The sequence below is a fragment of the Echinops telfairi genome, unplaced genomic scaffold (genome assembly GCF_000313985.2).
Source record: "Echinops telfairi isolate 266 unplaced genomic scaffold, ASM31398v2 ScPeMD7_7468;HRSCAF=8506_0, whole genome shotgun sequence".
Classification (NCBI taxonomy): domain Eukaryota; kingdom Metazoa; phylum Chordata; class Mammalia; order Afrosoricida; family Tenrecidae; genus Echinops; species Echinops telfairi.
The window spans coordinates 46,632,620-46,658,896 of NW_022111369.1; the positions used below are offsets into that span (position 1 = coordinate 46,632,620).

At 38.6% G+C, this 26,277-nt stretch overlaps 1 protein-coding gene across 1 annotated transcript; it reads right to left on the minus strand.

Moving 5' to 3' along the window:
• Window positions 1-16,756: 16,756 nt before the first annotated feature.
• CXCL8 (C-X-C motif chemokine ligand 8) lies at window positions 16,757-19,628 on the minus strand. Its single transcript, XM_004703197.2, has 4 exons — window positions 19,556-19,628; window positions 18,518-18,653; window positions 18,172-18,270; window positions 16,757-17,762 (listed from the first exon to the last, which is right to left on the minus strand). Exons 1-4 carry the CDS (start codon window positions 19,617-19,619, stop codon window positions 17,741-17,743), a joined length of 321 nt encoding a protein of 106 aa, XP_004703254.1. The 5' UTR covers window positions 19,620-19,628; the 3' UTR covers window positions 16,757-17,740.
• Window positions 19,629-26,277: the final 6,649 nt, after the last annotated feature.

A 26,277-nucleotide genomic window follows, 5' to 3' on the forward strand; every position in this document is an offset into this window, starting at 1 on the left:
TCATAGCACATTTCACTGTGCCTGTTATAACTATTTCACTTTCTAACCAATAGTGAAAGAAAGAAGCTGTAACTTACTTACTGATATAGTGCCTGAAGTTTCCAGCACAGTTAGTGTTTGATCATAAATTCATGTGAAATTGAATTAATACATAGAACAAAACCATGTGATATAATAGGGAGAGACTTAGAATCAGAAGAGCTCACTCTAAAAGTAAGTTTAAAATTTTTGAACCTTAGAATTATATTAGCAATTTCCCAATATAACAACATTTACTGTCTCAAAGTGCACTAAAATGAAAATACTAAGGTATAAGTCCAGAGTGCATTATCTTTCTTTAATGGATTCTATCAACTGATCTTGAAATTAACAGGCAAAACATAACCCATCTACCAACAAGCTCTGTGGTAGTTACCTAATGGTCAATTTGAGACTTAAGAGTGAAGGGGTGGAGTTTAGCCTGTCAATCAGGTCGCAACTGGATGACTTCATTTGGAGGTGCTAAGGAGATAAATAGCTCATTGGAGGCAGGAAACACACTCACTCCCTGCAAGACATTCCTGTTGAGAAGACACATGGAGCTACACTAGAGCCCTGGAGCTGAAGGAGCGATGTGGAGACCATCCCAGCGCTGAGATGCTTCCACTGACACTGGATCCACAAGGCTTTCCACCCACTGGCCTGTGTCACTCAGTGACATTGCCTGGGTTGTGTGAGGCAGAAGAGGAATTTCCTTCACTCAGTGTCATTGCCTGGGTCGTGTGAGGCAGAAGAGGAATTTATAGATTGGTATCTGACTTATGGGCTCACATTGGACTTATGCACTTGATCTAGACTAGACTGGGATGTTTTCTTAATATACAATTAACTATATAAAGCTCTTTCTTATACACATATGAGTGCCTATGAATTTGTTTCCCTAGTCAACCCAGACTAACACAGGCTCCTTTAACAACAGACATAAGAATTTGATGTGTGTTTCCAAGGGGGCTTCGAAAGGTGTGTGGAAATATGAAAATAAAAGGTAAAAATGTTGAAGGAAAACTGTATTTCTCAACATAAACTTTAATTTAAGACTCTCTGGTAAATAATGACATTTGTGGTACTTGCCCCCAGTGTCAAGTCTGGCTTTCTTGAGTCCATCAGTTTTGCTTCCAAAATAGTTGGTATACATGCCAGCAAAGCTTGCATGCTTTCTATCAAAATGGCATTTTAGTTTGTTCAGCTTCATAGATTTGGCTGATGGAACTTCACAACAAATAACACATTGCAGCTTCTCAATTCCTGATGTATTTATTGAGGTAAAACCATACTGTAAAAATCCTCACTATATTTTCTTTTCTTAACATTCTCTACACAATCCATTTTCATAGGATGGTTTGCTAATGCAAATAATATATAACAATAGCTTTAATAATACAAAAGATGATACCTGGCATAGTTCCATCCATACAGTTCATTAAAGTCTCCTATGATTTACCATTCTCTTTGTGTGCTTTTTCACATATCGGTTACTATCACAAGGGGGCAGTCTTCACATCAACCACAGCTAAATATAAAAAGACCGATCAGCATCCAGATTAAGTTCCCATGGTACAGATTTTTTTTGCAGTAGTTGATGATTTTACAGTACATGATTTTACATTTACCCAGTAATTATAATTCATGAAGTGTCGTTTTACTCCAATACTGCTGCTTTCAACACAGTAGCTGCTTTCTACATAGTAGTGGCTCTCTAAACATGTGTGACTGGTCCTCATAAGTCCATTGTGGCACCAAACTTGTCACATACACCTGAATTTGTATGGGGTGTATGTGATGGGGTTGGCGTGATGATGTCATCACACTGGATACTCGTATGTGGGAGTATCTGTATGTGGGCAGACCCACCTGAAGATGGATAGAGGAGCGGTGTGTCAGTTCCTAAGACCATCGGAAATATGTGTTTTCTGATGGTCTTAGGCGACCCTTGTGAAAGGGTTGTTCGACCCCCGAAAGGGTTGCAGCCCACAGGTTGAGAACCACTGTTCTGAATGCATTGTGTGGGGGAACACAGAAATCAAATATGTGAGTGGCATTTTGAGTAGGAGGAGATTACTTTGCAGACATTGGGAAGAATGACATCTTAATCACATTATTATAACATGAACTAAATCATGTCCTCTGAAATGTAACTGGCACATTAAAAATGTATGGTCAATATTAACAACATGATCTTAAGTAAGCTGTGCTAAAACTTTCTCTTAGATGTGTCTGAGGCAAACTTGGGGTGGAAATTTCTGGTAATGTACATGATGCTTTTATGTATATCTATGGTGCTAAAGTGAGTTATGGGTTGGGCAGAGAACAGAAAGATTCGAATTTGGAACCCATGAGCTGCTCCTTGGGAGCAGGCTTAGGCTTTCTGTGCCCGTAAAGAATTATAGTCTTAGAAGCCCAAAGGGGCAGTTCTACTCTGGCTTGTAGGGTTGCTGTGAGTCAGAATTGACTCGATGGTAGGAAGCTTGGTTTTTAGAGTTTATCATCTTAGCAAGTAATATTAGAAAATAACAATAATATGTATTCAACCTGATTTCTATCTATGGGAACTTAAAACAGAAACTTCTTTTGTTCCATTTATGGGAGTTGGGTTCTTTGACCTTGAAGTACTCTTTCAGAGAGTGCTGATTAGACTATGTATACATTTTGTGGGAAGGGAGGGTCCTGGTATTTATTGTGAGGAAGTCCCTATTTGTTTTCTGTGACCTCTGCAAATTCAGCTGATGGTTATCAAACTTGAAGAAATTGTTGTGTGACTCTCTTAATAGTGAATAATAAAGAAATTTTACCACTTTTCATTAATTTCTTGTTAATGCAGGTTTACTATATTTAAGCTATTTTCTCTTACAATTTTGCTGTCCCAAGAAAAAAGCAGAATAATTTTTAATCCTTTCTTTTTGATTGTCCAAGCATAGTCTAAATGGCAAAATAAGCATACTAGACCACAAAAAGTCAGCACCTTAAGTCTACAGAATAAAAGATTTTGTTTAGGTGTCTAAAATGTATAAACTTATTTCTGAGTGCATTTTTAGGGGGAAATGCTTCTTTGATTTTATATGCTGTGCATGATGGTATTTTATATTAGTGAAATTTTAAGGTGAACATTTATTATCATCCCCATTTATGTGGTGCATGTGGGTATATGTTGGCGTCCATATTTTACTTTATTTAAATTAGATTTGTAGGATAGGGAATCACACAAAATGATCAAATAGATCACACAAATTGATCAAATATGAATGATCTTAGAGGAGCCCTGGTAACATATTGATTACTCATTGGGCTGTTAACATCAAGGTCAGGGATTCAAAACCACCAGCTGCTCCAAGGGAGGGAGATGAGGCTGTCTCCTCCTGCAAAGAGTTGCAGTCTCAGAAACACGTAGGGTCAGTTTTATCTTGTCTATAGGGTTGCGATGAGTCAGAATTGACTTCAAGGCAGTGAGTTTGCTTGTTTGTTTTCACTTTTCAAATTCCCCAGATTGGTGCATAACTCTTCACTTTGCTTGCAGAGTTGGGACACTGATGATTTTAAAGATATGTATTTACTATATTGAAAGGTTTTTTTAATACATTAAGAGTTAGCCGCCTGATGAGTCAACCTTCATTTATCACTAGAAACTCCCAGGTTCAGTCTGTAGGAATTGTTTTTGTGGTTCCTCACTTCCTCTTGGAAAGATAGCCAGGAAGAAGATTGTTTACAATTGTAAATTAAATTAATTGGGATCAGGTAACAGGCATCAAAGAACAAAAATCATATCATTGTGAATAAGGGTGTGTGTGTAGTGGAGACGCAAAGCCCATCTGTAGGCAACTGGACATCCCCTTACAAAAGGGTCATGGGGAGGAGATGAGCCAGTCAGGGTGCAGGGTGGCAACGATGAAACATACAACTTCCCTCTAGTTCTTAAATGCTTCCCACCCCCAGCCCCACTATCATGATCCCAATTCTACATTACAAATCCGGCTAGACCAGAGGATGTACACTGGTACAGATAGGAAATGGAAGCACGGAGAATCCAGGATAGATAAGCCCCTCAGGACCAGTGTGAGAGTGGCAATACCGGGAGGGTGGAGGGAAGGTGGGGTAGAAAGACGGAACCAATCACAAGGATCTACATACAACCCCCTCCCTGGGGGCTGGACAACAGAAAAGTGGGTGAAGAGAGACATCGTGCAGTGTAAGACATGAAGACATGACAAAATAACAGTAATTCATAAATTATCAAGGGTTTACGAGGGAGGGGCAGGGACAGAGGGGAAAATTGAAGAGTTGATACCAAGAGCTCAAGTAGATAGCAAATGTTTTGAGCATGGTGATGGCAACAAATGTACACATGTGCTTGACACAATGGATGCATGTGTGGATTGTGATAAGAGTTGTATGAGCCTCCAATAAAATGATTTTTTTAATCCCTTAAGCCTCTTTTATGAAAAATCCATTATCCATTTAGGGTTGTATTTATTGTCAACTATAATGTCACACGAATTTTCTTTTTTCAGTTCTCAAATCATGTGCTGCTTCCTCCAGTTGTCTAGACCACTCTCTCCTACGTGTGTTTTCTTCCGCTGTGAATCTAACTCCTACTCATTCTTCAGATGAAAGCATACAATTTCCCCAGGGAGGACTAGGTTATTTAGGGAAATGGTATTCTGCTATTTGTTTTCAAAGAGCCCTCTGCCTCTCCTATCGGCATCATTAAAATGATTCATTTCTTATTGTTTTATTCATTAATTTGTGTTGTTGTTGTTGGGTGCTAGGGAGTCATTCTGACTGATAATGATCCTATAAACACCAGAATGAAACCTTTCCCAGTCCTGAGTCATTCACACCATGGTTCTTATGTTTGAGACCATTTTTAAAGCCTCCGTGTCAATCTTGTGGAGGACCTTCTTTTATGTTGGCCCTCTCCTTTATCAACCAGGATGTCTTTCTTTAGGGACTGGTCTCTTGTGAAAACATGTGCAAAGTACATAAGCCATATCTCCCCCTCATTGCCTCTACAGAGCATTCTCATTGTATTTCTTCTAAGAGAGCTGTTTATTATTTTGGCAGTCCATTATATTTTCTTCTTTTTTTAAATCATTTTATTGGGGGTTCTTATAACATTATGTACATCAATTGTATCAAGAATATTTATACATATGTCACCATCATACTTTTCTAAACATTTACTTTCTATTTGAGCCCTTGGTATCAGCTCCTCTTTTATCCCTTCTTACCCAGCCCCTCACCTCCACTGTCCCCCAGTCCATGATATTTGCAATATTCTTCACCAGCCCCATAGTTCAAATGCATCTATTGCTGTACAATCTTCCTTATTCAAAATCCAACTCTTACGTGCACATGAGGCTAGAGGAAATACAGTGGCATATGCCAGGCATATAGTCCTCATAACATCCTTGCTTTTCGACATTTTACAAAGGTCTCGTGTGGAAGATGTACTTAATACAAGGCATCCTTTGATCTCTTGGCTGCTGCTTCCATGAACATTGCTTGTGGATCCAAGCAAGAAGAAATTCTTGAAAGCTCCAATCTTTCTCTGTTTGTTATTATATTACCTACTGGTCCAGTTGTGAGGATTTTGGTCTTCTTTATATTGAGTTTTAATCCACCTGGAAGGCTACAATCCTTGCTCTTTGTCAGCAAATGCTTCAAGTCCTCCTCGCTTTCAGCCAGCAAGGTTGTGTCATCTGCATACTGCAGATTGTTAACAAGCTCTCCTCCAATCCTGATGTCACGTTCTTCATTGTGTAAGGCAGTATCTCTGGTGATTCGCTCAGCATACACATTTCATAAGTACAGTGAGAGGATATAAACCTGACCCACACTTTTCCTGATTTTAAACCATGTAGTATCACCTTGTTCTGTTCACACAATTGCCATTTGATCCATGTACAAGTCCTGCATGATCACAATGAAGTATTTTGAAATTCCCTTACTTCTCAAGAATATCCATAGTTTAATATGATCCACACAGTTGAATGCCTTAGCAGAGCCAATGAGCACAAGTAAACGTCTTTGTGCCACTCTCTGCTTTCAGCTAAGAGCTAACTGATATCAACAGTGTTATTCTTTGTTCCACATCCTCTTCTGTGTCTGGCCTGAACCTGTGTCAGCTCCATGTCTATGGACTGTTGCAGCTGTTGCCGGATGATCCTCAGCAACATGCGGGATCAATGATACTGTTGTATTATTTGAGAATTCTGTTGGGTCACTTCACATTCTAACGGGAACGGATATGGGTCTCTTTAAGACAGTTGCTCAAGGACTTGTCTTCTAAATTTTCTGGCAATAGCTGAGTGAGTGCTTCCAGTGCTTCGTCAGCTTATTGAAACATTTCAATGCCTATTCTGTCAATTCCTGGAGCCTTGTTTCTGGCTAATACCCTCAGTGCAGGTTGGGCTAGGCCACTAGTATCTTTCAACATTTCAACTTGTGTAAAATAGGGAGGAAAAACTACTATAGGGAAAATAAAATAAAATAAAGGTTCTTGGGGGTAGGGTAGAGGAGGGAAGGGAAAAAGGGCAACTAAAATCAAGAAGTTCAAGAAGAAAGAAAATGCTTTGAAACTGATATTGGTAGCAATTTTACAATGATGCTTGGTGTTATTGAACTGTGGAATGTTATGATAGCTGTAAGAGCTCCCCATAAAATGATTAAACATTTTTAAAAGTGGAAATAGGTTTCACTTGTTTAAGCGCTCAAAGAAATATGTGCTTAATGTAAAATTCCTCTATTCCAAATACATGCACTAAAACAAAATAAAACTAATAAAATATCCCTCCAGATTCCTTAGCCCAAACCTAAACAGTGGTCTGAGTGGTTAAAGACAAAAGGAGGAAAGTGAAACCGAAGGACATGGAGTCTTGTGACCAACAAGTTCACTTCAAACAGTAACAAGCACACACACACACAAAACACAAAACCAAAAAATAGCAACAACAAAGCCCCAAAATAATCATAATACATCTAAATAAATAAACAATTGTATCATCAAAAATATATATTTCAATTTGAGGATCAAAAGTTTTCTTGAGTTCTTTCTGTTTGGGATATGCGGAGTATTTTCTTCCTTTCTAGCGGTCTAGTTTTACATTTGCTGGCTCATTTCATGACCATTTCTTACTTTCCCTTCTCGAGCTGCCCTTTGAAGCTTGCTATTCAGTTCTTTGAGTTCATCATTTCTTCCACGTGCCTTGGGTACTCGACATCTAAGAACAAGTTTCAGGGTCTCTTTTGACATCTACTTTGACCTTTGTTTTCTTTCTTGTCTTCTTAACGACCATTTGCGTTCTTCCCGAGTGAGGGTCTTGATGTCCTCCTGCAGCCCACCAGGTCCCTGTCATCTGTTTCAATGCGTCAAGTCTCTTCCTGAGATGTTCTCCGAATTCAGACAGGAGGGACTCAGGTTGTATTTTGCCTCTCATGGATTTGTTTTTAAGACAGGGCCCTACTCAATTCTCACCCCCGTGTAGAGATCATTGAAGATATGGGTGCTATAGCAAAGTGTGGTGAAGAAACTAGCTGGATCCCAGGTATCTGGGGTCTTAACAGTGTGTCTTTAAATAGACAGTCCTCTAAGTGAGGCATCCATTAAGTTCACATGGAAGAAGCACACCCGCCTGTGTAATCTAAGGATTACAAATAATGAAAGCCTAATCCAAACCAAAGAAGGAAATGGTTCAGAGCAAAAATTCTGAATCCCCAGTTGGCAGTAGTGTATGGATGACAGTGGAGTCCCTAAATCTCTCTTGTCTCCTTTGTCATGTAAGATAATGTATGCTAGGGGTCTAGGGATTAACATGTGAACGTCTTTGAGAACTATTATTCTATTTTCCATGAACATATTTGGTATGCAGTGTTTAAATAATAGTATTCTAAATAATGGTTTTCTAATTTCCATGCTGATTTTCCTTAGACATAAAAATTATTTAGAATTTGATAGTTTCCCAAGAACATGATTTGGGGTTTTTTTTTTTAGTTTTATCCTAACTTAATGTCAAACTATTCAGAGAATGTGGTCTGTACTTTATGAATCTTCTGAAATGGGTTGAGAGCTGATTTATGGCTTAGAATAAGGTCGTTTTATAAATGTGCTCCTTGTTGGGTACGTTTCCTAGGCTTCTGACCTCAAGAGTCATGCTCACAAGAGCCCCACATTTTTTAATCAGAGTGTACGTTTATTGACACTCTACAGCTACATTACTGTGCTAACATAGTCCATATTTTATAAAATACACAACAAACTTTTTATTGGCAATATAAGCAACATGATTGGGAAATCTCCCATTTTTCCAAGACCCCAAGAGATGGTTTTGGTGTGCCCCCATCCTATAGACCACTCCTATACAGAAAAGGGGAGAACACAATTAGGAGTGATTGGTTCTCACTCAGTACTTACAGGAAGAAGAACATAACCTAAGCCTAAGAATGAGGTCAGTAAACCTCGGCAAGAATCTAACAGGACCAAATTAACATTCTGCACCATCATTTCCACGGACCAGGACAAACATTTCTAGACTTTGAGTCAGCGGGTGGGAGACAAGATGTCCTTTGTGAGAGAGGCCAGGTGGTCTTTCTCACCCAGAGCAGCACCTCTCACCCGTCAATGAGCACAGGAAACACTGACGCTATTGGGAAATAAATGCCGGTTCTGATTCAGCCAACCCTATGTGGGATCCAGAAACCAGCATTTCTAATCAGTTTCCATGTTAAGGTGTTGCTTTGGACGGTTAGGTTGTATGTGTATTTTTTTAAAGTTTTATTGTCATATAATTCACATATTACACAATTTAATAGTTCAGTCATGTTGACAAAAGTTGTGCAGTCATCGCCACAATCAATTTCAGAACATTTTCTTCTTTCTCGTTCTCATTGTTGTCAGCTTCCATTTTACCCAGAACTCCCCTGGCATGTGTCTAGGTAATTAATAATCCAGTTACTGTCTCTGTAGATTTACCTATTATAGATTCCATATACAGAAAATAATACACAACACAAACAGAAAGCAGACAACAATAACCAACAACCATGAAAAAAATAACACGAAGGAAAACCTCAATTGACAGGAAAGCCGACTATCAAAACTGTGACAACTTTAAAATGGGTCAAAGGGGAGATAAAGTGATAAGGTGTTACATTTTTTACTCAGCTACATTTTCCATAATAGACTTTACACTGCTCTCTGTCTGGTAGCAAGGCTATTCACATCCCTGCATCACATGATGAGAGGGCATTCACCAGAAGTATAATCTTTGTGGAGACCCTGCAAATGGATTTTGGACTTCCCCTGTCACCCATTCACTCCTGCCAACTGGGTGTTTAGAATTTTAGGTCTGAACCATTTCTTCCTTTGGAGTTGGCTTTCATTATTTATAATCCTAGGATCACACAGGCTTGTGTGCTTCATCCAAGTGATCTTAATTGATGTCTCCCTTAGACGGCTCTCTATTTGAAGAACCACTATTAAGACCCCAGATGCTATTATTTCTGATAGCTGGGAATCAACTAGTTTCTTCACCACACTTTGCTAGAGCACTCATATCTTCAACGATCTCTTCATACAGGTGAGTATTTGTAGGGCCATGTCATAAGAACTAATTATTCATAGATTAGGGCTAGAATTAAGTGCAAGTCCAAAATCGGTTCCTATATCTATGGTTTATAAATGTCTCTTTCACTTTCACCCCTTATCTGTCACTTTGTTGTACTGTGAGGTCACCTATGTGACACTGATGCTGGACATTTTGTCATTGGTGTTTCAAAGACTAGCAAAGTAATCCAAAGTGAACAGGGTTCAGCAGAGCTTCTAGACCAAGAGCAGACTGTCCACTTCTGTGGAATTAGCCACTGAAAACCTTACGGACAGAAAAGAAACATCGTCAGACACAGAAAACGTCATTAAAAGAAACAGAATGTTGTTGGAGATAGGGCCAGGAGAAGATCCCCTCAACTCAGAAGGCACTCAACATCCGACAAAGAAATAGCTGTCTTCTCAAAGTAAAGTCGACTTTAATGATGTGGATGGCGTAAAGGCTGTGGGACCTTCATTAGCTGATGGAGCATGGATCAAAATGAGAAGAGACAGCTGCAAACATCAAGTAATAATATGAACTTGGAATATTTTGGAACACTGAAAGTTGTAAAAAATGAAATGAAACACATAAAACCAACATTCTAGGCCTCAGTGAGCAGAAATGGACTGATATTGACCATGTGGCATCAGAAAATCATATGACGCACTGGGGTGGAAATGAAACAATCAAAAAGGCCATTTCAAGGTCTGTCTTGAAGTACAGTGCTGTCTGTGACAGGATTTTATCTGGTCAAACTCAAGCAATGCGATTATTCAAATTTATGCAACAAACACCAAAGCAGTGACAAGGAATTTGAAGAAGTCTACATTTTTCAGCCTGAAACTGCTCAAACATGAAATCAAGATGCATTTGTCATTTGGAAAGCAAAAGTTGAAAGCAAAAAGGAAGGAATAGGAGCTGAAAAATATGGTCCTAGTGATAGAAATGGAACCGGAGGCCACGTGATAGGGTTTTGCCAGACTGATGACTTGCTCACCCCACATTGATTGCATGTGTGGAAAGAGGTGATGGAGAAGCTCAATCCCAGCAATTAATCCAGGCTAGGGGCCGACTGTGGGAGAGACTGCCAATTGCCCATAGGTAAGTGCAGGTTGAAGCTGAAAATAAATGAAAGCAAATCCATGAGAGGCAAAATACAGGCTTGAGTCCATCCTGTGTGAATTTCAAGAACATTTCAAGAACAGATTTGACACATTGAACGCTAGTGACAGGAGACCTGAATGGTGGGAGGACACCAAGAATTTTGTTCATGAAGAAAGGAAAAGGTCATCAAAAAGTCAGGAAAGAAAGAAAAGATCAAAAGCAGATGTCAGAAGAGACCCTGAAACTTGTTCTTAAATGTACCCAAGGCACGTGGAAGAAATGAGAAGTCAAAGCTGAATAGAAAATTTCAAAGGGCTACTCAAGAAGACAAAGTAAAACATTATAATGAAATGAACAAGCAAACAGAATTAGAATACTAAAAAAGGAAGAAAACACTCAATGTATCTTAAACTGAAGGAACTCAAGAAAAATGTGGATCCTTGAAAGAGTCTATGGGCAAAATATTGAATGAATCAGGAAGAATCAAAAGATGATATAAGAAATACACAGAATCATTGTATCAAAATAACTAGTTAACATTCAAATGTTTCAAACGGAAGCATTTGATTAAGAACCAATGGAACTGAAGGAAGAAACCCAAACAGCACTGAAGGCATTAGTCAAAAACAAGGCTCCAGGAATTCACAGAATAAAAATGAAAATGTTTCAACAAGCCGATGAAGGACTCAAAGCACTCACTTCTTTAGATCCAAGAAAATTAGAAGACAACTATGTAATCAACTGACAGAAAGAGATCTATATTTGTATCCATTCTGAAGTGAGGTGACCCAACAGTATGCTCCAATTATAGAATAGTATTAGTGATACCACATGCAAGTAAAATTGTGCTGAGGATCATTCAACAACAGTTGCATTAGCCCATTTACAGGGAGCTTCCATAGGTTCAGGCCAGACTCCGAAGAGGGCGTGGAACAAAGCATAACAATGCTGATGTCCCAGTCGTCTTGGCTGAAAGCAGAGAGTACCAGAAAGATGTTTACTTGTGTTTCATTGGTTCTGCTAAGTCATTCACCTGTGTGGATCATATCAAACTACAGATAGTCTTGAGAAGAATGGGAATTTGTGAACACTTCATTGAGCGCTCATGCAGAACTTGTACATGGATCAAAAGACAATTGTGAGAACAGAACAAAGGTATACTACATGGTTTGACATCAGGCAAGGTGTAGATGTCAGAGCTGTGTTCTCTCACCATACTTATTCAAACTGTATGCTGAGCAAATCATCCAGGAAGCTGGACTGTATGAAGAAGGATGTAGCATCAGGATTGAAGGAAGGCTTATTAACAACCTGCGGTATACAGATGATGCATCCTTGCTTGCTGAAAATGAGGATGACTAGAAGCACTTGCTGATGAAGATCAGGGACAGCATCCATCGGTATGGATTAGAACTCAGTGTGTAAAAAAAAATGGAAATTCTCACAACTAGATCAGTAGGTGACATCTTGGTAAACAGAGAAAAGATAAAGTTGTCCAAGAATTTAGTATTGCTTGAATCACCAATCTGTGGTCATTGAAGTAGCAGTCAAGAGATAAAATGATTCATTTCATTGGGTTTGAAGACTGCACAAGACCTCTTTCGAATATTAAAAAGCAAGGATTTTACTTTGTGGACTAAGGTGCATGTGACCCAAGCCATGGTATTTTCAGTAGCTTCATACGAATTTGAAAGTTCGACATTGCCTACTAAAGACCGAAGAAGAATCAATGCGTTTGAATTATAGTGCTGGCAAAGAATATCAAAAGCACTGGCAAAAGAGAAAACAAGTCTGTCTTGGAAGAAGTACAGCCAGAACGCGACTGACAGGCAAAGATGGTGAGACTTTGTCTCCTGTTCTTTGGACATGTTATTAGGAGAGCCAAGTTCCTGAAGAAGGACATCATGCTCAGTAAAGTAGAGGGGCAGCAAAAATGAAAAAGAACTTGAACAAGATGGATTAACACAGTGGCTGGATCTATGGTCTTAACCACAAGAACAATTGCAAGGATGGCCCAGGTCTAGGCAGTGTTTTGTTCTGTGGCACATAGAGTCGCGATGAGCCAGAACCCGCTGAAGGGCGTCAAACAACAACCGCAGGTTCACGTTACAGATAGCATCATCATTTTACAACAGAGAGCATTATAAATTACTCCCCCAAGGCCTAAGGTAGTTCCATTAATAGAGCCATTGATTTAAACAATGGAATAGAATTTAAAACATACTTGATGGAAAGAAATTATACCTGTATAGGCCAAGAGCCTTATTATTGGCTTAATTCTTTTCTGTCAACGTGTTGAAATGAATACTTTTAAACAATGGGTTCCACATTTTCATTTTGTCCTGGATACTGCAAATTATACAGCCACTCACGTTTGTGGGCATTTATTTACTAATGTGTGTATTGAAACTGCAGAATGATATGTATTATCAGGAAGTTTCAGAAAGTATATGACTGTCCATTATCTTTTATTTGAGTTTTTCCACTTTTTTAAATAGTTGATACCCCCTTATATATTAGATTATTCTGTGATATTTACCTTTAGAATCTCCATATTGTTTTTGTCTTCTTGAATAATCACTTACTGAGATCTCTTTGAAACTTTCTAACCAGGATGATATATTTATGTTCCTTTCTAAGGTTACAAAAATGTATCAATTATATATTTTGAGGTTTTTTTCACTAACTGTACAGAAATTTATAATTATCATGTAATTCTTATACGCTGAACACATACCAGCAAAACTATCTCTCAAGCTTTAAACAAATGAGAGGCTGTTTATCAGCAGGCCATCACTAAACAAACTTCTGAATGATGTTCATGTTGCAAAAGGAAAATTGCTTCAAGATATATAACTGAGACATAAGAATGAATAAAAATAAAGAAACCCTAAACATGCATTGTTCAGCTTCTAAGAATTAGATTTAAAATGAAACAGTAACATTATATGAGCTAGGAGGTAGATAGGGTAAAATTTTTAAAATTCTAAGATCCTTGCTTTCAGATAGGAGTATAAAGCCAGGTTTGTTTGTTTTTTAATCATTTTATTGGGGGCTCATACAATTCTTATCACAATCCATACATCCATCCATTGTGTCAAGTATATTTGTACAATTGTTGCCATCATCATTCTTAAAACATTTGCCTTCTACTTGAGCCCTTAATATCAGCTTCTCATTTTCCCCCTCCCTTCCCACTACCCCTCCCTCATGAACCCTTCATAATTCATAAATTATTATTATTTTTTCATATCTTACACAGTCTGACATCTCCCCTCGCCCCCTTCTCTGTTGTCTATCCCCCGGGGAGGAGGTTATACGTAGATTCTTGTAATCAGTTCCCCCTTTCAACCCCACATTCCCTCCTCCCTCCAGGCATTGCCACTCTCACCACTGGTCTTGAAGGGATCATCTGTCCTGGATTCCCTGTGTTTCCAGTTCCTATCTGTACATCCTCTGGTCTAGCCAGATATGTAAGGTAGAACTGGGATCATGATAGTGGGGGGGAGGAAGCATTTAAGAACTAGAGGAAAGTTATGTTTCATTGTTGCTACCCTGCACCCTGACTGGCTCATCTCCTCCCCAAAACCCTTCAGTAAGGGGGTGTACAGTTGTCTACCAATGGGCTTTGAGTCTCCACTCTGAACTCACCCTCATTTACAGTGATATGATTTTTTGTTCTTTGATGCCTGATACCTTATCCCTTTGACACCTCGTGGTCATAAAGCCAGTATTTGGTAAACTGTATTTCATGAAAATTTGGATTTTTATTCTTCCTCATTTGTAAAAGTTTTCAACCATCGTCACTGCAAATATTGTCTCTTACCGTTCCCTCTCTTTTCTTATAAAAATCCAATTGCACATGTATAAAGCTATATCCCGCTCTTCCTAGATGTTTTAACTTCCTTTTCCTATTTACAATTTCTTATACATGATAAGAATTTTGAATAAATTAATTTGGTTCTATTTTCTAATAATCAAATTTTTTTCTTCAGTTATGTCTAATCTACTATAAAACTCATCTATTGTGGGTTTTTTTATCACTACTAACCAAAAAGAAGCTGCAAAACAATGTCAGAGATTTAACAGGTTTGGAAAATACTCTCAGAGAAAATAGAAGCCAGTTTTAACCAATAGTTAACGTTTTTGTATTATAGCTTGCATCTAATTTTGATCCGTTTTTTACCTTCTGTTCAATTCATAAATTCAATTTAAGAGGATTTTAAAAGACATTTAATTTTTATTTTAAGTTGTATTTTGTGGAAGGAATAGCATGGTCACTCAATTGTTTTCAAGTTCCTGTACTGTTTCTAAAGTAACCCTGGTTGTATGTAGCTTATATGCTTGACTGCTAACTGAAGTTAACAGTTCAAATCCACCATCTGCTGTGAAGGAGAAAGAGGCTGTTTCTGTAAAGATTTACAGCTTCAGGAACCTAAGGGAGAAGTTCTCCTCTGTACTTTGGGATTGCTATGAGTGAGAACTGACTCGATGGTAGAGGGTAGACTTGCTGTGAGTTAAACTTGACTCACCAGTGATGGATAATTGCATGTAGTATACTAATATATTATATGCTATTTCAAGCTCTCAAATGGTGTGATAGGTTAATGTGAGAATATAATATGTACTCTGATAGCTCTTGACAAAGCTCATTTGTTTTTAGAATGAGAAATGTACTCTGGAAGAAAAGTAGTACCATATAGATTACAAAATTATCTTGATGCCTTTTAATCTCCACCATCCAAGTCTCTAATTCAGTCCAGTGATTTCCTTTAGAGAATGCTGGTGATGATAAAACTCTCTAGGAAGACCAAGGAGTACAGCATCTGCCTAGACTAGAAAGCATAAGATAGATTTAAATGTGGAGCAAAATGGAATCATAGAAAGAGAGAGGCCTAAAGAAGAGTCTGAGCGCAGCTCCGAATGTAGAAGTAAACAGATGAAGAGATCTGAGTGTAAACAGCAGCACGAAGCTACAGCTGCAAGCACACTCACAGTCACGTCTTAGCTTATGGACCCAGCCGACCAACATCTGCCGTCCAGACCCTGTCACTCCAAACCTTATATGGCTACATTTCTTCCTACCACCTATATGAAACAATTCAGTTTGGGTGTCTTGAAGAGAAAAAGGGTCCCTGGTATATTTGATTACAAGCTAGGCTAAGGACCCTTCAGGGTCAGCAGTTTAAACCTACCATGTACGTTGCAGGGCAAAGATGAGGCTGTCTGCTCCCATAAAGATTCAAAGTCTCAGGAACTCCAAGGAGGTGGTTGGATTTAACTAAATGTCAGTGATTTCGATTTTTTTTTTTTTTTGAGTCTTGAAGAGAAGACTACATGGTATCTGAACCCAAAGTAATTGGATTTAATTAGGTAATCATTCAATAAACTATCGGTGTGCCTTTATGATTAGTGTGACTTGGGTTAACAAACTCTGAGCCTGTCTCTGTTTCTTCATTTATAAAGTAGAGAGGGTGCTACCTCCCTCATGATTGTTATGAAAGTTATTAAGAGATTAGGAAGATAGTAAATTTGTGAGTTAAAATAAGTGTCAAATAAATACGAATAGATTTTCATCCTTAGTCATAATGACAAATGATTTATTTCGCCATATATGTCAGTTTTATCCCTCAACGAGTTGATAGGCACCATATAATGTGTACTCCCTTCTTTCAGTGAGTGTAAGTTTCATTGTGTAGGCATATGGGAGAGATTTTAAATACTTCCTGATTGACAGACAATCTGAAGCCAGTTGTATTTGCAAAGTGGAACAGAGGGGACAGCCAAGGAAATGTCCAGTTTTCATCAAAGAAATTACTATTTATAACCCACTTCTGGGAAGTTCTGATTTTCCATGTAATGCATAAAGTACGAAGGAGAAGCATTTAGATTTTTAAATAAAAATATGATTTTAATATGAACAAAGATTCCCAGGAAATTTTACACTCCAAAAGACAAAATCAAACAGCCAAGAGTTTTGAAAATAAATTATATTTTCTGAAATATTTTATAATTACATTTATATTTCCCTGGCATTAAAAAGTAAGAAAAATATCTTAAAGTCACCTTGAAGTTAAAAAAATAAATAAAGTCTGATCTTGAAAACACACAATCATTTCACGGAAGGCATGACCATCTACTTGTACATAATGAATAATTTTAGGCAGCGAGAAACTATTCTATTTACGTTGCCTAGTGAAGTTCTAACTGTAAACAGATGATTCAGCACAGCTATGCATAACAAGGAAGGCAGTGACAAGATCTCCAATAACAGAAGTAGGACTTTTAGTTAAATTTGCATTTTAGAATAACAGTCACATCTTCATATTAAGGAAGTACTCATTCTTTTCTATAAGGCACCTTGAATTTTATTTAATAAATATGTTTACCATAGTGAAAAATTCTCTCATATATTATCACTCGATGCCTAAAATTAATCCAAATGCTCTATAACTTAATTGTATGGGCTAACCAATAATATTTTCTTTCCCACTTTCTCAATTTCATGCACAAATATTACAATGTTTGTTGCTTTAATAAATATATAAATAATAAATAGGTGAATAAGTTATACTTGAAGATCATCGACATGACCATGAAAAAGCTTAAAGTGCTTCCCGCAGTCCTCACAACATCCCTGTGAGGTAGGAGGACGACAGAGTTGATCATTTTCCTAGTAGAGAAACAGAGAAGAAACCAAGGCACGGTTGCCCTGGGACTCATGAATTCTGGCCTCCAGACTAGATTTTTTTTTTTTTAATACAGTATTTCCAGTCAAATTTGGGTCTGAGACACACAGGTTTATAAAAAATGTATGTTCTAGATATTGCATGAGACAACATAAATGAAAAAGTAGGAAACTTTCCCTTATTTTGCAGGATGTCAAATGTGCATGGGCGTCCTATCTTCTGGTGCCCTACCCCTAACCCAGGCAATCCAGGAAGTACCGATGGGGTTTTGCTTGAGGTTTCATTTGCTCTTCACTGAAGCATTCTTGGAAACCATGAAGAATGATTTTTTTATGGTTCTTTTTTCTCAGCCCTGAAAATATAGAATAAAATTTTTCATTATAATTCTCTATGAAGGAGGATAAAATCATTCTTAAGATACATGTTCTTGAGCAATTAACATCGTCATAGATATTGATGTGCTAGGGATGCTGTTCTTTACACGCACACACAGGGAAACGAGGACATGTCTGGGGATGAAAGAGACTCCATTGAGGATGATTTCAAAACCCCTGCTGAAGCTCAGCGCTTCCTGGACAAATTTAAGTGATATGGTCTTTCTAGACATGAGTAGAACAAACTGCTGCTTTTTTATTTTTAATCGAGAAGATAGTTAACAGAAAGAAAAGACTTTTTTAACAGCAGCATAAAATGTATCGGCGGACTGCTGGACTTTATATATGCCCCAAGGAAAATGAAAGGTTCAAGGAAAAGGAACTCACTTCTTCAAAAATAGCTCCACGAGCTTCTGCACCCACTTTGCTGTGGGGTCCAGGCAGACCAGTTTGCCATCCACGCCATCCTTCCCGACCAGCTTCACACTAGAATGGGAGGCACGGATCACAGTCAGTAATCAACGGGCTTCAGGCACCTCTTGGCCATCACACAGGTCAAACTCCAGCCACTATCTACTACTAAGCATGGAGTGTGTTATAGTTAGCTATCATTAGAACCAAAATAATTTCAGCTTTGTTCGCTGCTGTCTTCATAGACTGTGGTGGCTTAACTCTCCTTTCTCTGTTCTAGATTTTATAATAAAATCATCTAAGAGCCTTTGAAAGGACTTACATGACTTCTGATTTGGGGCAGTGCGGTCCACTGTTGATGACTCTCAGTTCTTGGACATATTTGTGATGGAAAGGCTTGGGGTGTGTCTTCAAACACTGGCATCGCAGTTCTGTGGCCACCCTTGGCTGCAGTGCATCTGTGGAAACAAACAGAAACAGCAACTCAGGACGGACTCCAGCAAGGGCCACAACTCTGCCTGCTACCTCCTTTTTAATTCCGATATGATTGCTGGGAGCTTGAAAGGATCGTCCTGTCATTCACGAATCCATCCCTGAACTAAAGGCCTGACATTCTTCTAGGCCTTGACCTCTATTGTTGTCATGGTTTGGAGAACAATCATGATAGAATTCATTGAATGGCTTTCTATATACAAGTTTGGAATTGTCTTTGTGAACATCCTTATATGCTTTCATTATCCTTTCTATCGAATAATCCTCTGTGGTACCAGACTGCTCTTTATAGTAAGCAAATGAAAATATTCTGACAAAGAAAGGCCTTCAAAGGGATTTAATAGTAAGTTATCAATGAGATACACAGAACTGTTTTATATTTTAGTAAATATAAAAGAAGAGAGTAGATTTATTATTTTCCAGATGCAGTTTAAACTATATTTGTTTTATAAGAAGGATTCCCAAAAGATCTATAATTTATTAAGATGTTTTTTAACTGAATAGAAACTTGGTTTTTTTTAATCAGTGCTTAGTCAATAAAATACTTAACAGTGTAATTATTTGAGTTACCCAGGTTGATAATGAATAAGATGGGTTAGCATTCGTACCCCAGAGGATATACTAGAAATTAAAGACCTATGTTACATATCTACATACTATAGAGTCTGAGTACTAGAAATAAAAGGCCACATTCATCAGTTTACACATTACTAAAGGCTACATTATTAAAACCTCCCCCTAATATGAAATAACTGCAAAGGTTTTATTGTCCTCAATCAAAAGGCTGTCTGTTGTCCAAGCATTAAGGATCGACACCTATCTGAGCATGGAGTCAGAAGACAACTGTAGGTGGGAAAGACGGGCTTACCTTCACACAACACTGCAGAGATCAGGAAAGCTGCCAACAGAGCAAAACCCAACTTAGGACTCATGTTGACAGAAGTTGGCTGGTTTCCGGTTCCTCGCTGGCTCTTGTCCTAGACAGTTGTGCACTCGGCTGTCTCTGAGGATTTGTGTTAGCTGCTGTGCTCCTGTGGCTTTTTATAGGATTGTACTACAGAGAAATTTGCACCCTCATCTTCGCATTATGTCAGAGGAAATTCCACAATCTGCAACTACCCGCTGGTGCTTTGAAACCAAACCTGAGTCATCACACTTCCCTGCTCTCTTATCGAATTTTCAGTATGATTGTAATTGAAGTTTTATTGGATCATTAAAATAATGTTATCACTTTAAATAAACATGCTTTTGAATACATAAATTCTCCAGTTTGAAACATCACAATCATTTCTATTTCTTTTAATTTATGAGTAACTTTGTCGTGGTACTGTGTGGTCAATGAAGAGACAGCTGTTAGAGCAAGATCGTTTATGAGTTTTTTCTTTTTATGGTCCCTTGTTTCTTTCGGTAAATTATATTACCTGTAATGATGATCATAAGTGAGTAGACCATTTTAACTGGAGACATCATTTATGGTAAGTTATTTATTAACATTGTAAAGAATTGCCTGTAACAATTACTGCTTTCCAGGAGTTTATTACACCCTTTCAAAAATGTTGATTTTCTAGCATATGTTAACTGAATGGAAGGGGACTTTTGCTACACATAGAAATGATTCAACTCCATATATTTACTTGTTAACATATATTTCTTGATGAGCTTTCTGAGTAACATGAGGAATCTGGAGGGGGGGGAGACTAACCAGGTATTTGTTCTCAAAGAGTTTGGTCTTTATGCAGTGTGGACAAGTACTAATAAAGATTCATTCCCACCTGGGCTATAGAGACTGTCTCTTCCCTAAGCGGTTTGAGTATGAGCAGTGTTGAATGATGGGAGGATATCAATAGGAGCTAAAGGGAAGTAGCATACTCCAGACAGACACACTCCCAATGGCACTCAAATTATACTGTCAAAGTCTGTTCCTGGTGCAGGGCGTGATGCTCTGATGTTATTTGGTTGGGGTGAGAATGTGATAGTAGCTAATGGAAAGGTAAGCAATGTATTAATCGTGGAAAGAATATCTGGATTCAAGCCCTGGTTCAGCAACTTAATCTTTGTATGCCTTATAAAATTTCTGAGCTGCCTATGAAATGTGTTTGATAACACCAGTATATTTCACAAAACAAATATTTGTGTACTTCCTCATTTAAATTGTGAACTAATGAATTCGCATGCAATCCAAGAGCTTTGGCTTATGTTTCTTATTTTTCAGATGATAGAACAAAGATGTTCAACCAGTGATTATTTCCTGCAATTTCATTTGCCCCAGAGGCATTCTCCATGAAAGATTGGCTCCCAAAATACCAAGACAAGCGAGATTACTGCATGTAATAGTTTCACAAAAACAACATTAGTTCAAGTTATGGTTTTCTCACATTAAAGCTTCAGATCAAACTTTGACTACATGGGAACAGAAGTTTCCCTTTCAAATGACCACGCTGGTAGATAGAAAATCTTAAAATAGCTTTAGAATTTCAGAACTTAAGGAACTGATTAAGTAGTTTAAATACTGATGTGGGTTTTAATTCTGAAATTATTTGACAATGAATTATTTTCAAATAGACCAAGAGTTATGATTCTTCAATATGTGAACATTTGGGGAGAATGAGGCATTTTTTGCTGAAATCTGTGTAGTGAACACATGCCAAATTTTAAAATAATGTGATAGTTTACTTAATTTCAGAGACACATATGTGTATGTGTAAAAATTAACCCATACAAAAAGAGGATGAGAACCAATTTCCTTATTTTAAAAGGAAGAAATTATAAGATTATTGGAGGATCTAGTGGTTCAAATTATTTCCTCATTAGACCCTTGGACAAAGAAGAGTTGAAAACACTGGACACTGGAACAGTAAGCCACCTTGGTATGGCTCTGAAATTTTTCATTCCAGCCCTCTTGCTAGTCATCATGGATCCTGGGAGATTTGTCTAGGTTTCCTGGGATCAAAGCATTAAGGAAAGGTCCTTATAATATGGAAATCTGTTCTCCTTTAGGAAAGTAGACAATTTAGAAATAATTCCACTTGGTTCAACACCTTTCTGTTTCCCAGGAAGTACCAGGCAGGAAAATGTTCGCCCGCACAAGGGTGTGTGGTGGGGGAATGCCATGTGGGAGAACTTTCCAAAGAGGTGGTTCAGTTTCTGAACAGTTACTTTGTTTTCTTTACCTTCCTCCAACAACCTCAGGCTAGAGAACAAAGTAGAACCACAGCTTTCTTTCCTTTTACAGTGAAGTAAGTATTATGCTACATCATGCAATACTGATGATTTTAAACTCTGTTCCGGAACCATTAGTTCCACAGAACAATTCCCCCCCAAAATTCCCTCCAGTTGATATATCTTATGTGATAGAATTTACATTCTTCTGCAAGATATGAATAAATAACTACCCAATTGGTGATGTATTACAAACAATTACAGGGATCTCTAAAAATAAACAATCCTCTGACCTAATTTTTATGAACAAAGACTTTCAGAGGTTTTCTGGGGGGGAAAACAAACTGTATCCTAACATTGAGAACGGACAGAAGTCAGACAGACTGAATGAGGTAGAGAGAAAGCATGGTTGCTTTGCTCGTGGAGAGAAAGCCAAGCCCAAGGCAAGGAGATGCAGGAACCTTTGGGGTTCCTGAAACATTGTAGTGTCAAACGCCCTGTCTGAGGTGATTGAAGGAAAGCATTAGGACCAGATGCATAACCAAGGCCAAGTTGTTAAAGAAATTCGCCGTCTCTTTGTTAAGGTGATATTGACGACTGCTGCAAAGACACACTATACACACTGGTGTGCCGGGCTGACTCCCTCATCACTTAGACTCCAGCATGTCACAGAAACAGAGTTTGGAAAATGGTGTAAAACATTTCCCATTTCCCAGAGGGTGGTCTTTGTCATTCCTTGGGTCTCACTTACACTTCCTTTTTCTGACTCAATGGCAGTGAGCTTGGCGTTGGACTTCACCATCCCTTGATCTTAGGCTTTCAACGTTGTCTTGGTATCACCTTCAGAGGTGGACCTCCATTTTGGGGAATGGAGCACTAAAGATAACATTCGCTAATGTCTTTCATCTCGTGTAATGTAACCCCTTCCTCGGGAGTGGAGATGAACAAGGGCAAAGCAACTAGCAGGGGAACTACTCTGCCCAGCCCTACGGTCCTTACATAGCTGTTAGAAGTTTTTATGGGCTTAATTAAAGAAGAATAAAGGCTTTCTTTTTGAGGATGGGCTGTTTTAAATATGAAACAGAAAGAGATGTAATGTTTAAAATGCAAAGTGGGATTTTGATACAAAAATGCTTTGCCATACTCTAGAGAGAAATGCATAGTTATTTGAGACGATCAGTGATTGAGCTGTTTGAGAGCCTAAGATATGAGTGCTGTTCTATGAGCTGAGAGGAGCCAGCAGAGATCCACAGCCAAAGGGTCCGGACGAGCTCAGGCAAGAGTCGAGGAGCAAACAAGCATTTACGTCATCTTCTTCCTTCAGCGTCCCCACAGAAAACCTGGCTGTCTCTTCGCTGTACAAAACCATATCTCACACACATACACACACACACACACACACACACACACACACACACACACAGGTGTTTGAGAATAAGTTTTTTGGTGTGTTTTTTTTTCCACAAGCCTGAACAAAGTTGTATTCTCATATCAAATGAGAGTGTCGTAGGGAAACCAGGTGCTTTGCATGAGACAGACTTGGGTTTGGCTTTGGTCCCAGAGGTATTAACCAAGAGACTTTGGGCAAGTTAATTCCATGGCCACATGGTGGCTGCTGACGGTGAACTCTGAGACCCCTCCTGCGCTGCCTTTCCCAATCCCAGCAGGAAAGCCTCAACTTGTAACAGGGACTTTTTCTTCCTTTGCGGAAATGAGTCTCTTCTCAGCAACCTTGACACAGGGCTGTTAACTGCCATTCAAAGCCACCGCTGCTCTGGCAGAAAGGCTGGGCCATCTAATTCCACCAAGAGTTCCAGTGTGGAAAACTCACAGGGGCCATTCCGCCCTGTCCTATAGGGTTGCTGTGAGTCAATATGGACTCGATGGGAGTGAGTTTTTGGGTTTTTTTTCAATAAGCATCAAGCTCAAGAGAACTAAAGACAAAATGCTAAGCATGTATCCCTAGGTTTGACTTACAATGTTTTTAAAAGTAAGAATCCTGAACACTCTATTTCCTGCTTACCTGCCCCATGAAATTTTAGTCAATGAAACTCAAAATTTAGCTGTCATATCTAAAACGTGTCCTTAGATTTGCATGTTGCTAATATGATATCTTGGTCCACTTCAGTATCCCACACACATTTTTAGTTCCGTCCTCAAATCTAAATGTCTCCAGACAGCCAGTGTTGCTATCCTTATCGTACACTTTAAAGAAAGATTTAGATTTTCCAAGTCTTGTCCAACTGGAAAATAAACAGCGAACCATATTAGTTTTGAGCAGTGACACGGGATAACTTCAAGGTACAGACAGACGTGTGTTAGAATAAGACGGACCTGCCTGGAGTACAGCACCATCACATATTATCCAAACCACCACGAGAAAAGTCTTAACCTCTCCAAGCCTCGATTCCTCATCTCTAAAGGGAGCATAGCACCGGGTCCACAGGGGCAGCGAGAGCTCAATGAGAAAACCAAGAACATGCCTAGAACAGCGCCTACCACGTAGAAGTTGCTCAACGCATATTGCTTTTGTGTCTTCTACGCTTCACACTTACATCACACCTGCCTTTATCTGGGTGGGAAAGGAAAGACTGACCACATTTCTTTTAAAAAACTTGTTAAACACAAAAGATATATTCACAGAAGCCTCATATATTTTTCTCCCATTTCTTTCTAAAAAGTGTTCCTTTCCTTGCCTAATTATTCACCTAATATTTTTGTGGACATCTGTTTTCTTTGTTAGATTTATACTAAAAAAATAGTCATTTAATCCAAAATTTGATATAATAAATGTTTTGATGTGGCAATGATTATATATTAGTTGGCACTAGCAATTCTTCGTGCGAAGAAAAGACCATAGGAAATGAAGTCACTTGGCAGAAAGGGAAGTTGCTATATAGAAATGACTGAATTCATGTGTGTGTTTAATAATGTCATGGAGTAAACAAGACCCACACCAAGTTAATTGGGTCAAGTGACAGGAGGAAAGAAAAAAGATTTGAAAATACTTAATCTTCTGTTCTTAGAAGCTCTTTCATCATTTTCTTTTGTTGTTTTTCTAAATAGAAATGTGATATTTAAAAGAACTAAATGAAAATTAGAGTTCAGAATGTGAAGACAGTGGTTTAAGTGGAAAAACAGGTCTATGTTGTAACTCCTATATTCTGTTTCTCATTACTATCCCTATTAAAACTTTGATATTAAAATGAGTTTTTCTTTTCAAATATTAACTTCACCTTAACTAGTTCTCCTTCCTTTGACTTTAACTTTGCTGAAGTATTTAAGGAGGTGGGCGGAGAAATGTGAATATAAAGTGCACATCAGTGGAGCTTCAGAGAGTAATCAGCTCTTAATTCATTCGTGTACTGTTGGCACACTCTGCTGAATCCTCCAGGAAGTCAGAGCCGACCCTTGTCTAGTTTACAATGCCTGCTACTGTCTAGCCTTGTGCCTACACATGAAAGGTGCTTTGTAAGTATTTCTTAAATGAAAGCACAAACCCTCTCGTTCTTAGAACCTCTCTAAACAAGAGCAGTAGCAACAAAAAGAAGTGAAAAGCTTATCTGTCTATTTTTGTTCTCCTTCAAGGATATATATTTTACTGACGCAAACCCAGAAGCATTCAGTATGGTATGATAGAGGAATGATGTACCATAAAATGTGCATTTTAAATGCTTCTGCCCCACCCACTATCATGATCCCAATTCTACCTTACAAGTCTGGCTAGACCAGAGGATGTACACTCGTACAGATAGGAACTGGAAACACAGAGAATCCAGGGCAGATGATCCCTTCAGGGCCAGGGGTGTGAGTGATGATACTGGGCAGGTGGAGGGAGGGTGGAGTAGAGAGGGGGAACTGATTAAAAGGATCTACATGTGACCTCCTCCCTGGGGAATGGACAACAGAAAAGTGGGTGAAGGGAGACGTCAGACAGTGTAAGATATGACAAAATAATAATTTATAAATTATCAAGGGTCCATGAGGGAGGGGGGAGGGGGAGGGAAAGGAAAAAATGAGGAGCTGATGCCAGGGGCTTAAGTGGAGAGCAAATGTTTTGAGAATGAGGGCAATGAATGTACAAATGTGCTTTACACAATTGATGTAAGTATGGATTGTGATAAGAGTCGTATGAGTCCCTAATAACATGATTTTTTAAATGTGTATTTTAAATCCTAACAAATATGTCCACGGTTATAATGCCTTTGGAAATATATTGCCTTTATTATGTTAATGATGCAGGGTGGTGGTGGTGGAGGTGGTGATGGTGGTGGTGGAGGTGGCGGTGGTGGTGGTGGTGGGTGTCAGGCATGTTTCACTTAGTTCTGACTCAAAGTGGCCTTATGCACAACAGAACAAAGCACTGCCTGACGCTACACCATGTCATCCTTGCAATTGTTCCTGTGTCTACGTCTCTCGTCAGTCCATCTT